This window comes from Mytilus californianus, unplaced genomic scaffold (genome assembly GCF_021869535.1).
Source record: "Mytilus californianus isolate M0D057914Y unplaced genomic scaffold, xbMytCali1.0.p SCAF_5, whole genome shotgun sequence".
NCBI lineage: Eukaryota > Metazoa > Mollusca > Bivalvia > Mytilida > Mytilidae > Mytilus > Mytilus californianus.
Genome location: NW_026262701.1, coordinates 116,695,704 through 116,710,801, shown reverse-complemented (window position 1 = coordinate 116,710,801; position 15,098 = coordinate 116,695,704). Strand labels below are relative to the sequence as shown.

General features: G+C 34.0%; 1 protein-coding gene across 6 annotated transcripts in view; it reads right to left on the bottom strand.

Moving 5' to 3' along the window:
* Positions 1 to 2,506: 2,506 nt before the first annotated feature.
* Positions 2,507 to 15,098, bottom strand: part of LOC127700776 (kinesin-like protein KIF15) — a 105,632-nt gene continuing 93,040 nt past the window's right edge. For all 6 annotated transcript variants that reach the window (XM_052204429.1, XM_052204427.1, XM_052204428.1 and 3 more), the window contains 3 exons: positions 9,196 to 9,362; positions 7,914 to 8,238; positions 2,507 to 4,673 (listed from right to left, as the gene is read on the bottom strand). In XM_052204429.1, the coding sequence (XP_052060389.1) occupies positions 4,480 to 4,673; positions 7,914 to 8,238; positions 9,196 to 9,362 (686 nt within the window). In that variant the 3' untranslated portion in view covers positions 2,507 to 4,479. The remainder of the gene's footprint in view (positions 4,674 to 7,913; positions 8,239 to 9,195; positions 9,363 to 15,098) is intronic.

Below are 15,098 nucleotides of genomic sequence, written 5' to 3'. Positions count from 1 at the left end.
CATATTATAGGATTAAACGCCTTTTAAAAGGAATTTATTGGTGTATAAACTCGACCAATTCACTCACAAACAAATAAAAGTCTGAAGGACTTTTATGATATGTTTGTGAGTGACTTGGTACAGTTTATACACCAATAAATTCCTTTAAATAGGCATTTAATCCTTATAACTCTTTAAAATTGGAGATAAGGAATTTATTTTTCCACACTCGTAACCTCTATCACACGTAAATTGTATATTTGTGTCATTGAATAGGCCTGGCGCATGAATATATATGTTGGTTCTTCTTCTTCTTCTTCTTCCGCCGCTTTTAAATTTGAACTTGTCCGCACCCGTTCTCCATAACCACTTGTCAGATTAACTTTGGGTTTCACAATATGTTAGACTAACATGTCTAGTGGTGCAATCAGGGTTTTGTTTGTACAATGGGGTTTATAAAGGGGTACTTTGAGGGGCAAAAAGAAAGGAGAGTTTTACTATAGAACCCTATGGGATTTTATTTTTTAAAATTTTCAAATGATTATAAATTGAAAACTGTTTGTGATAGACACAATATTTTTAATTGAAAATGTTCTAAATGGTAAAGCACATTAAATGAAATACAGGGTTAGACCCCAGGGGTCACCCCCACCCCCTGCCATTTAAGAAAGTTCTAATATCTTGTAAATGGTCGAGATCCCCACCCCTAAACCATATATATTCTGGTTTGTCATGCGAAGATGGTTTGAATGATATACAGGGTTAGTCCCAAGGGGTCATCCTGACCCCCTGCCATTTGAGAAAATTCTAATATCTTGTAAATGGTCGAGATCCCCACCCTTAAACCATATATATTCTGGTTTGTCATGATAAAGCACATCAAATGAAAAACAGGGTTAGTCCCCAGGGGTCACCCCCACCCCCTGCCATTAAAGAAAGTTCTAATATCTTGTAAATGGTCGAGATCCCCACCCCTAAACCATATATATTCTGGTTTGTCATGATAAAGCACATCAAATGAAATACAGGGTTAGTCCCCAGGGGTCACCCCCACCCCCTGCCATTTAAGAAAGTTCTAATATCTTGTAAGTGGTCAAGATCCCCACCCCTAAACCATATATATTCTGGTTTGTCATGCAAAGATGGTTTGAATGATATACAGAGTTAGTCCCCAGGGGTCATCGCGACCCCCTGCCATTTGAGAAAGTTCTAATATCTTGTAAATGGTCGAGATCCCCACCCCTAAACCATATATATTCTGGTTTGTCATGATAAAGCACATCAAATGAAATACAGGGTTAGTCCCCAGGGGTCACCCCCACCCCTTGCCATTTAAGAAAGTTCTAATATCTTGTAAGTGGTCAAGATCCCCACCCCTAAACCATATATATTCTGGTTTGTCATGCTAAGATGGTTTGAATGATAAACAGGGTTAGTCCACAGGGGTCACCCCCACCCCCTGCCATTTAAGAAAGTTCTAATATCTTGTAAATGGTCGAGATCCCCACCCCTAAACCATATATATTCTGGCTTGTCATGCTAAGATGGTTTGAATGATATACAGGGTTAGTCCCCAGGGGTCATCCCGACCCCTGTTATTATAGAAAGTTCTAATATCTTGTAAATGGTCAAGATCCCCACCCCTAAGCCATATATATTCCTGTACATCATGTCTCGAACATTTGAATGACGTATACGGTCAGTCCCCAGGGGTTCCCCCAACCCCCAATGTTCTAATATCTTGTAAATGGTCGAGATCCCCACCCCTAAACCATACATATTCTGGTTTTTCATGCCAAGATGATTTGAATGATATACAGGGTTAGTCCCCAGCCATCACTAATTGGAATTACGAATTATGAGAGCTTCGTTTGGGAGACTTCGTAACAGCATCCTGTTACAATCATTTCTTGTTTTTTGGTGATATATATACATTATACATATAGACCCATATTGAGACCTATTTTTTTTTTTTTTTTTTTTTTTAACATTAACAAATTCTTTATTGCACTAGTATCTAGTTGTTAACAACTGCCCTATATAGTACAACCATTATATTTAGGTTTATCCCTGTGTGTTAATCGTCAAATGAACCAGGGGATTGACTTGACGAAATTATATATTCTTCATTGTTAGAATAGTTTACCTTTGCATTTTACATTCATTTTGCGGATATCTGTTTTCTCCGTTTACGGTTTGTTATTTACAGTGATTTATTTATAAACCCTACAACACGTACGTGACTTTCCATTGGAAAAATTTTGTCTATCATATTCTATCAAGGTAAGTTTCTAATATAATTAGTGTGCCACTATGATTAAGATGACTTAATGTATGATGTTCTTCTATGTGTATATATATATATATGTATTTGAAATGTCTTCAATCTTTGATATTATTCTAAATAACGTTCAATGAAACGAAAGTAGATATTTCAACATGTTTGATTTCTTCAAAATTGAAAATAATATAGGATTAAACGCCTTTTTAAAGGAATTTATTAATGTATAAACTCGTCCAATTCACTCACAAACAAATAAAAGTCCGAAGGACTTTTATGATATGTTTGTGAGTGACTTGGTACAGTTTATACACCAATAAATTCCTTTAAATAGGCATTTAATCCTTATAACTCTTTAAAATTGGAGATAAGGAATTTATTTTTCCACACTCGTAACCTCTATCACACATTAATTGTATATTTGTGTCATTGAATAGCCCTGGCGCATGAATATATTTGTTGGTTAACGCAAAAATATGTACTCCATGAAATTTGCAATCTGATAAAAAAATAAACTACAAAAACTCTTATTATCATTCAAACGAATGTTGTGTTTATTATTTAATTTAACGATTAACGCGAAGTGAAAATAAATTTTGTTAACATTGATCCTGATTGTGTCATTATCGCCGCCATCTTGTTTACATTGGTTACAAAAAGAAGTTCGGTCATGCAATGTCGTCTATCGAAAAATATACAACGTAAAGAACAATTACCTGAAGTCCTCTCAACCAACCATATCAACATATTCCCTAATATGCAAATCATATAAGAATTATACTGATTTATCAGTGAAAGTAAAATTGACCTTAGCCATGCACACCTATTTAGTTGGGTTAGTTTTCATCATACATTTCTCATCAATTTTCCAGAATTCAAAATTATTCCAGATTCAAATAATTTCTCGTTTCTAGATTAAAACAAATGCATCACAGCAATCATATCATGGTAAATATCACAGGGATCATTTTGGTCAAATAAGAAAATATTTTGCTGAGCAGTAATTGATTTCATGAATTTCCCATACAGTCAAAAGAAAATTCTCTTTGCTATGGTAGCCATATTGAATTTAGGCATAATCTCTTATTGAAATTCTGAGTATATAAGTTGAATCATATATTTCATAAAAATCTATGGACGGTCAGGAGATCAACAAACATACCATATTATGACATATGGTTATCATTTCTTTGTTGGCATCTAACTTTGTCTATGTCAAGGTAGCACAATATTTTAAAAGGAGTATATGAAAGCCCCGTGAATTATCATTGATGTAAAATTTAACGATTTTGGATTCACTAATAGTTTGATTTTTCTTTTCATTGGTTTTCTTACTGTTATTGGGGCTTCATATTATATTATATCAAATTATAAATTACTTAGTACTGTGTCACTCACCTTGGTCTATGTGCATATTCAACAAAAGACACTCTCTAATATTGTAGACGAGAATAGAATTCATGACAAAAATCTCTGTTTTGTTGATCTTGTAGTGCTAATCATTTGGTCTGTTTAGTTTCTCTCTATCTTCTTTAGTTTTTGCTCAAAACACAAAAGAGGGTAAAAAAAATTCTCATTAAAGGGCAATCACTCCTATTAAGTGACAGTCTACAGTCGGTCATTGGACACATTTTTGAAACTACCGTAGATACCCCAATGATGATTGTGGCCAAGTTTGGTTAAATTTGGTCCAGTAGTTTCAAAGATAAAGATTTTTGTAAAAGTTAACGGACGACGACGCACGCCAAGTGATGAGAAAAGCTCACTTGGTTCTCTGGGCCAGGTGAGCTAAAAAGGAAAGGTCAGATTATTGAATCCAACATTGATATTTTTTTTTGTATAAACAATATCTTGTTAGCGCTCTTTGAATACATATGTAATTCTTTCATCATTGAAAGTTCTGAACACATAAATTTTTTTCAACATAACTGTCTGCACTACATTTGTACCTTCTCTCCTTGTGAAACAGTGAACTCCTCATAAAACATTATACAGTAACAGTTATATGTCTCTCTGCTCCAGTTGTTCAAGTATAAAATGTTCTGAAACTTGTTTATCTGGATTGAATGTTATCATCAGTGACTTTGCTCCTTCATCATCTACCATACATGTAATATAAATATTTCACCTCAAATCAAGCATTTAAATGCTGGTGTAACAAACTGAGGGCAGATACTTCATCAACAAAATTTACGCAACAGGTTGCAGCTATGATCTAATTAAGCAATAGCCTGTGCTACCTTCTCTCGCTGTGTGATGGTGAACTTCTCGTGGCATGTAATAACTCTATTTCTCTGCTCAAGTTGTTTGAGCTCAAAATGTTCCGCTACTGTAGTTAACTGTGGATTGTACAGACACCCTGCCATTAGTGTTTCTGATCCTTCATCACCAACGTATATCACAAACACATCGGCTGTAAACAAAATTCAGTAAAATCAATAAAATATGATTAAAGAAGATGTGAGGTAAATGTCTATCAGAGAGCAAACCAAAGACCATGAATGAAACATGTGCAGCACCTGTATAGGAGTAGGGATTCACTGAGATATAGTGAAACCTTTGTCATAAATTTCATAATAATCCTATAAGGATGGAGACTTGAGATCACTTACATTGCAATTTTCCATATAATTTATATTTCCAAGGGGCATAACTCCTTTCAAAGTAGTTGTTTGGAACTAATCTTCAAATTTTACGGAGACATTGCTGATATAAACCTGATATAAATTTCATAAAAATCTGAGAATGGTAAGCATGAGAGCTCTTGCAAGACTGGACAGACTGATACCCAGTAATTCTATTATACTCTCACCACGTTTTAGGGGAACAGTAAAATCTTCTATGGGTGTTAGTTTTCAGAGCCATATGTTACTTATAATTACAAAATAAAAATATTATAGGCAATTATTATTCCCTGACCCTGTTGAGAGATATCAAATGTCATGTATGTTGGACTCAAAAGATAACTGAAAACGATGAGGCAGAAAATCAAAGACCATGAAGTTTAGCCCACAGATCTTTTTGTTTGTGTAATAGACTGTTCAAACAAATACAGTTCATGTTAATATTCAATCCTTTTTTACAATATTAAAAATTCCACGCCCTGGATATACAGAAGATGGTCAAAGTTTTCTGTTAAAATGAAAGAAATCATTCTGATAAATCTACTGTTTCCACAAATATGTCACTTTTTGTGACGTTGATCCATTCATGTGACGCACAGTTTATATATCGTTTGTGGTGTCCTGGTGTGCTGTCGTAAATTCATGGGAGGTGTCCGTTGTTATTCTGCAGTTTACATGTTGCAATGTACTATTTTATCATTTATATATGTATTTCTCTGTGCTGAGTGTTCTTGCGTTTGTTTGTACTGTATTCCTGTCACGTAGTGTAATTTTAACATTGCCATATAAGCGGGAGGTTTGGCTAGCCATAAAACCAGGTTCAACCCACCATTTTTTCTTAAAATGTCCTGAGAATATGGCAGTTGTTATCTTAAGTCCGTTTCTATGTATGTTGGTGTTTGCTTTTGTTGTTCCCCTCTTATAGTTGATGTGTTTCCCTTGGTTTCAGTTTGTTTTTGCTTAATCGAATTATGACTATTGAACAGCGGTATACTACTGTTGCCTTCTTTATCCATTTGAATGGTAACTAATATATCATTAATCAGATTTTAAAAATGGTTAATATCTAATTTGATATACATTATAATTATCAATACCATAGCTTTTTTGTTTTTAATAAGAGCAAAAATTACTCATATAAGAGGTCATCTTTGGATAAAACCAATTAACACCAATGTGAAATATTTGCTCAATGTTGAAGGCCCTAAGGTGACCTATATTTGTTAACTTATGTCATTTGGTCTCTGGTAGATTGTTGTCTCATTGACAATCATACCACATCTTCTTATTTTTACACGTATGGCTGACAAAATATTTAAAAGCTGTTAACATTATATCAGTATCTAACCTACCTCCAATTTTACGACAGGCCCGTTCTGTTAATATTATATCAGTATCTGACCTACCTCCCATTTAACGACAGGCCCGTTCTGTTAACATTATATCAGAATCTAACATACCTCCCATTTTATGGCAGGCCTGTTCTGTTAACATTATATCAGTATCTGACCTACCTCCCATTTTACGACAGGCCCGTTCTGTTAACATTATATCAGTATCTGACCTACCTCCCATTTTACGACTAGCCCGTTCTGTTAACATTATATCAGTATCTGACCTACCTCCCATTTTACGACAGGCCTGTACTGTTAACATTATATCAGTATCTGACCTACCTCCCATTTTACGACAGGCCCGTTCTGTTAACATTATATCAGTATCTAACCTACCTCCCACTTTAAGACAGGCCTGTACTGTTAACATTATATCAGTACCTAAGCTACCTCCCATTTTAAGACAGGCCTGTACTGTTAACATTATATCAGTATCTGACCTACCTCCCACTTTAAGACAGGCCTGTACTGTTAACATTATATCAGTACCTAAGCTACCTCCCATTTTAAGACAGGCCTGTACTGTTAACATTATATCAGTATCTGACCTACCTCCCATTTTACGACAGGCCCGTTCTGTTAACATTATATCAGTATCTAACCTACCTCCCACTTTAAGACAGGCCTGTACTGTTAACATTATATCAGTACCTAAGCTACCTCCCATTTTAAGACAGGCCCCTTCTGTTAACATTATATCAGTATCTAACCTACCTCCCATTTTACAACAGGCCCGTTCTGTTAACATTATATCAGTATCTAACCTACCTCCCATTTTACGACAGGCCTGTTCTGTTAACATTATATCAGTATCTAAGCTACCTCCCATTTTAAGACAGGCCCCTTCTGTTACCATTATATCAGTATCTAACCTACCTCCCATTTTACGACAGGCCCGTTCTGTTAACATTATATCAGTATCTAACCTACCTCCCATTTCACGACAGGTCCGTTCTGTTAACATTATATCAGTATCTAAGCTACCTCCCATTTTACGACAGGCCCGTTCTGTTAACATTATATCAGTATCTAACCTACCTCCCATTTTACGACAGGCCCGTTCTGTTAACATTATATCAGTATCTAACCTACCTCCCATTTTACGACAGGCCCGTTCTGTTAACATTATATCAGTATCTAACCTACTTCCCATTTTACGACAGGCCCGTACTGTTAACATTATATCAGTATCTAACCTACCTCCCATTTTACGACAGGCCCGTACTGTTAACATTATATCAGTATCTAACCTACCTCCTATTTTACGACAGGCCCGTTCTGTTAACATTATATCAGTATCTTACCTACCTCCCATTTTACAACAGGCCCGTTCTGTTAACATTATATCAGTATCTAACCTACCTCCCATTTTACGACAGGCCCTTACTGTTAACATTATATCAGTATCTAAACCTACCTCCTATTTTACGACAGGCCCGTTCTGTTAACATTATATCAGTATCTAACCTACCTCCTATTTTACGACAGGCCTGTTCTGTTAACATTATATCAGTATCAAACCTACCTCCCATTTTACAGCAGGCCCGTTCTGTTAACATTATATCAGTACATCTAACCTACCTCCCTTTTTACGACTAGCCCGTTCTGTTAACATTATATCAGTATCTAACCTACCTCCGATTTTACGACAGGCCTGTACTGTTAATAGTTTGATATCTTCTTCATCTTCACCTGGGGTCTCTAAAATCACATCTTTTTGATTGTGGTCCACAAATACCAATAGGACTTTACAGCGGGGTATATTCAACACACTTTTATCATTGGTTACCACGAAATCTGCTTCGTCCATTTTTTTAATCCTCAGTCGACCCTCCACACTAGGTCTTGTTATTCTTCTATGTTTGTTGTGTGTTTCTTGACTGAAACTAATTACACAGAACTTGTTCCCAAGTTCCTCTGGTTGTGTTCTCTTTATTTGCTCAACAATACTAAGTGACTCCTGAAAATGATATTTTTGACTATTATGGCTCTTAGCATGAAAAGTTAAAACATTCTGCTCCTGATTTGAATTCATATGATATCAGGATGATCAGTTTTAAAATCTTCGGATCTTTATTGTCAACAATAAGTAAAACCCATACCACATAAACTGTTGACACAGAGATATGTCTTGCCTATAGGCATAAAATTCAGTAAAAGACAATCTGATGGACAGCAACATTGCTTATTATTAATTCAGTCACTGGACCATGATCTAGTGGGCAGGGCCACAAAATGGTCGACAAACTGAGATGTACTGACAGTGATGTTACTTTAGAGAAAATATCTCTGTTTATTGTAAGTAATTCCTATCAATATAACTTAAACAAATAAACTTAACATTGAAAACTGCTAATTAATTCAAAGTTACTGGACCAAGTTCTAGGGGCAGGGCGTCAAAATAGTCATAAAACTGATGCGACTGATAGTAATGCAACTTCATACAAAACATCATTGATCTAATTACAAGTAGATCCTATCAAACTAACTAATGCAGAATACTTAACATTGAAAATTGCTAATCAATTCAAAGTCAAGTGGACCCCGTCTTAGAGAGCAGGGCCTCAAAATAGTTGTCAAACTGATATGTACTGATAGTAATGCAACTTTCTATTAAATATCAATGATCTATCACAAGCACTTCCTATCAAACTAACTTAAGCAGAAAACTTAATAATTGTTGAAGCTGGAGCTGTCGCTGAAAAAAGCAATCCCTATGTCGAGCTTTCCGCAACTTAAAAGGCATCAAAATGACCTGATATTGTAGCACATTTGTAACAACATTCACATAAATGTCTGGTGATTTATCAATTTGTTGACTTCTTCTGGCCAAATAAGGCTTTCATTCTTATGTTTTCTTTTTGCACCTGTCAGTGAGTGTTATTTATCTTATAAGATATAAAAATAGTGTACTCACATATTGCAAAGATGGTTTATCCTTGTTTTCTGTTAGATATTGTATTTTTTTATCCATTTCATCAATCTTGTTCTTTCTGTTGTAAAACTGACCACCACATATGGACAAAACAAGTAGGACAAAAACAACAGCCATTCTCTGTACCAGTACCCATTTGTCTTCAATATCTAAATGAAAACGTATTCATAAATTTAAATACACATTTTTCTGAATTATCATGATTATAATGAAACGCATTATAGACAACTCAAGGCAAATCAGCAAATATTGATTATTCACACAATAAGGAGCTTGTGTCTCTAATGTGTGCATCTTCAACAACAGACACTTTTAATAAAGAGCTGTGCCATGAGCACATGATATGCCAATCGCTTTTTCAACAAATTAAGTTCCATTACTCCTCAATGTCATATCAGAAATTTATTAAAAAAAACTTATGGGAGCTTATCTTAATAGATATAAACCAGTCACTAAAGTTTCATGAAAACTGCTAAAAGCATTTTTGAGTTATTGTCCAAAAACGGGAAAATCCCCCCCCCCCCCCCCCCCCCCCACACTTTTTTTTATGAATAAAATCCAAAACTCGGAAACATAAATCTAAGATTTATAAAAATTAAAAAAGTGCTTACATCAATAGATATTAACAATTACCCAAAGTTTCATCTAAATTGGTTAAAGCGCTTTTGAGTTATCGTCTAACATGATGATGAGGGACAGACAGACAACGGTTTACTATAAACAGGTGTATAAAAAGCAAATTGAGATAAAAAAGAAAAAAAAAGGAATTTAATGAGAGAATTTTTGCATATATATATAGATTCTACCACTGCATCGAGTGTGATACGATATTTATCCACTCAAGACAGTAAAATTTTCAAATTTAAAACGCGAGGCTCGCCGAGCGTTTTAAATATTTAAAATTTAACTGTCGAGAGTGGATAAATATCGTATTACACGAGATTTGGTGGTGGAATCTGTTTCTCTAATGATTTTCTAACAATATGCAGGCAAATTTATTCCTTCTTTTCAAATGATCTGCAAAAAGATGTGTTCTTTCTATGTGACGTCATCAGACATGGTCGCCTTTTTTCATGCCGTCACAGTAGGAAATTCAGAGGAAAGCAAGAAAATTCGACGTCATAATCGGATTTTAACCAATGATGAACTGAGATCAAACGAACCACACGTTGATTAAATTTTTTTTATACAATGGGTGCAGAAAGGGATAAATTGACGAAGAATTAGAGAAATATATATATCTTGATTTCATATTATGAGTAAGACTTTGTTGAAGCAATGATGTGAAAAATTGGTTGGTTTCTAAGAATTTTCTATTTTATTTTTTTCAAAAAAAGATGTTCCTCATCCGTCAGTATTAAACAGCTGCCCAAAAAGCACATGACACTCTCTTGTACATATTGAAAAGGTTGCAAGAATAAATTGGGATATTTCGAAGACATTTAATCATTAGGAAATAAAAAGACTCTGTAATAAAAACGTTCATGACTGAGGACACCCTCTTATTAAATCAAACAGTTTGTTATGTTTACAAATTCCAACAATAATGTAACGTTTATACTAAATCCACTTATTATAAGCAGCACAGGGATGCATGCTTAAGAGCCCCTGCTAGTACAACTATTCTGACATTTCAGGGAAAATACAAATGGGAGACTATTTATATTTTGTTATTTTGCAACACTTTGAATTTATGATAACTATAATTTTGTGAAATAAATAAATATATATATATATACGAAATTACACAACTATTTGTATTTTAAGTAAAATTTGAATATGTTATCTTTTCCATGCCAAATGGTCAATTAAAGAGCTTGAAATTATCATATTCATAGCCCATTATTGTTATTTAAATTAATTGCACCAGTTAAATGATCACACGTGCAGAAATGAATTGTGGGATGTTGTTATGTAGTTAATAAACTGTTATCACAGAGATATGTGTCGCCTTTTTGTAATTTTGATAATGCAAATGTTGATATTAAAATAGCAATACTTTAACATGTAAGTTATGCAAATACTCAATGTCAATGAACCATGACTGAAGGTACATGGCTAAACAATCTCCATGGAATGAGATGTGCAAATGCTAATACAACTGCATACCAAATACCATTGACTTATTATAAGTCGTTCCCTTTAAACAGACCTAAACACAAACATTAGCTTGTAAACTATGTAAAAGTTTCAAAGTCAATGGACCATTATCAGGGGTTGGGCTATATAATCTCCATGGAAACGATACTTGCAAATGCCAATAAATTTGCATACCAAATATCATTGACTTACATGACTTAACATTAGCAGTTCATCTTAAACTATCTAATCACAAACTAATACATGTAAACTAAGCAAAAGTTTCAAAGTAAATAGACCATGACTGAGGGGGCGGGGCCAAATATTCTCCATGGAAATGAGATGTGCTAATGCTTATACAACTGAACACAAATTAACATTGGCCTACCACTAATGGTTCCCCTTGAACTGACCTAATCACAAACTTATACATGTTAACTTAGCAAAATTTTCAAAGTCTATAGACCATGACCAAGGGGGCGGAGCCAAATAATTTCCATGAAAATGAGATATGCCAATGCTTATACAACTGCATACCAAATATCATTGACCTACCACTAGTGGTTCCCCATAAATTGACCTAATCACAAACTAATACATGTAAACTTAGCAAAATTTTCAAAGTCTATAGACCATGACTAAGGGGGCGGAGCCAAATAATCTCCATGGAAATGATATATGCCAATGCTTATACAACTGAATACCAAATATCATTTACCTACCGCTAGTGGTTCCCCATAAATTGACCTAATCACAAACTAATACATCATGTACATGTAAACTATGAAAAGTTTCAGAGTCAATAGACCTTGACTGAGGGGCGGGGCCAAATAATCTCCATGGTAATGAGATGTTCCAATGCTAATACAACTGATTACTAAATATCATTGACCTACCACTAGTGGTTCACCATGAACTAGACCTTATCACAAACTAATACATTGTTGACATCACCGCCGCCGGAAACAGCATAACTATGTCTCGCTTTTTGACTCCGTCAAGGCGAGACAAAAATGTGAAGGAGACTAATGGTGGTGAGTAAAAAATTATTGAATCTAAATGTATGTATGAAATTATAATGTTCATCTTTAATTTAATAACGCATAATTAATTATCTAGCAGAAAAAGTTTGTAATGTTTGAACATAAGTCATCACTTAATTAACGTCTAATACATGAAAGCAAAAACTTGATTTTAGTGTTTAACCATATCAAATATATATGAACTTGACAGTTGATATTTGACAACGTTCCTATATTTCTAAATTAATCATTTTGTAGTTTCAAACTAATACACCATTTATAGTATCAATAATTTCTGTGTTTTACACCACCTTTCATATTCATACTCAGGATATCCCAAGTCAAAGTGGACAGCAGTTCTTAAGCAGTTTATTAGCATTCACAGTTCTTACTTGACAGCTGTTCTTTAGCAGTTCATTAGCATTCACAGTTGCCAAATTCAAGGCAATGGTTAATTTGCATATAGGCATTCAAATAGCATTCCATAGCAGTTTCTTAGCAGTTTATTCAGCCTTCACAGTTATTTAGCAGTTATTTTTGACGAAAAATTTAAATGAGATACCCCAAAACTGCTATTTTCTCTGAATATTCATGAGAACTGCTATAATAACAGCTATCAATAATGAATATTCATATAAACTGCTAAGTTGCTCATCCTAATATGGTTTTCTAAACTGCTAATAACTGCTATGGAATGCTATCAGATCTGCCAAAAGTTGGAATACAAAGGTACATGTACATGAATATACAGTGTATAAGATATGAATGCAAAAATAAAATTCTAATATTTTAAGTCTTGTTGAAATTTCAAAAAGTTGTAGTAACTTATATTTGTAACTGTAGCAGACTGCAATCAAATGACGCTATTTTAATCCAATCACAGACTTGTTAAGGGGCTGTAAGCATGTTTGTGAGTACTGTACCTGGCATTAGACCCCTTATTAATTATGTCAGTAGCCGAATAATAGGAACGGTTAAGAATGCACTTTAAATATCAGTGCTTATAAAAATGAACTTATTCAATAAGAGTGGTACTAGAGACTATTAATTACCATGACTAAGTGATTTTCAGATTAAAAGTTATTCTTTTTAATTATTCTTTAATTACCAAATGTATACTACTAATTTGAAGCCTCTCTCTATATATATTGTATGTGGACCAAAAGACAACAGTTATCTCCTCTTTTTAATTTCTTAATACATGTAATATATTATGTTTCCACTTTCTGAAACAAACTTAAGAAACATATATTAACTTCATTAAATAGACTGTTTGGTCAATATTAACCAATCAGCTATAAAGTTTGCAGCCTAGGTTTCCCTGATATTCCCTCCCCCTTTTTTCAACTCTTGAATATATTTGTTATTTGTTTTTTTTTACAAAATTATATCAAAATATTCTTCTTTTTTTTTTTTTCAAATAACATCTTGCACTGTAAGTTTATGCTAGTATTTTATCACAATCCTGTAAACCAGATATTCTATGTGAATAAACAACTATCCCCCTTTTTTTGGGCTTTCTGTATGATTTCTGTTTTCCTCTACAAAGTTAGTCATAAAATATATTGTCACATGCGTTAAACTATACTTCAACTTACTGTAGTGCAGGTGTGTGAAAGTATTCCATTTAGCAAAAATATTAAACTTTATAATTGACAAAAATACAGTTTTTCACCAGCAAGTATTTACACACAGCTTGGAGCCAAAATGCACATTTGAAAATGATCAAATAATCTTCAAATAAAGGTTTACTTTCAAGCTGAAAACACAGCCAGATTCAAGCATTTTTGTAACAAAGATTAAAACCAAAACTGCTATCAAACTGCTATCGAACTGCTGTCATAACTGTTGTCCAATTGACAAATTGACAGCAGTTTAAGAAGGTATTCAAACTGCTAAGATGAATGCTAAGAAATGGTGAAATAAAGCAGTTTTTCAAACTGCTATTAGATGGACTGCTATGAACAGCTAAAAGACTGCTAAAAATATGAAGAACTGGTAAATAACAGCTAAAAAACAGCTAATGATAGCAGTTCAATTTGACTTGGGATTCTTTTCTGTTTTTTGTAAATTGGTAATTTTTGACCAGTACAAAATTCCAATTATAAATAAAATGCTTCGCTGAGCGCAGCTGGATACGACCGCAGAGGCCCAACCCTGAACAGTTGGGGCAAAAATGGACACAATATTCGCGCTTGATACAGGTCTGAATTTGGATTGTAATTAAATATTTGACACATAATAGGTTTCTGACACCGAATAACTGTAGTCAAAGAACTTAGAATTGTTTATATGATTTGAATTTATATTCAATTTTTTGCTTTTGTGCAATACACTATGCTGTTGCGAAATTGACCCCCCCCCCCTTTTTTTTTTTGCTTTTGAGAAATACACTATGCTGTTGTGTATTGACCCCCCCCCCAAAAAAAAAGAAATAATATTTTAAGAAATTTTCTTTTTAATTTCTGAAATCTGAGATGAAAAAAATTGCCCCCCCCCCCTAAATTTTTTTTCACCTCCCCCTTTTCCAAAAAAAAATTCTTTCCCTCAAGATATGGTCATAATCTAAATTCAAATTTCCAATGGAGTTTGCAAACATAATTACCAATTTAAATACATCATAAAAGTCTTAAAATAGAAAAAAAATTCCCCCAACCCCCAAATTTTTTGAACCCCCTTATGATTCATCACCCCTAAACTCAATCCCAGCCATCCCTTTGTGGTATGGTATCTTGCAGTACAATTTCAGAAGGATCCATACACTTGAACACAAGTTATGTCTGG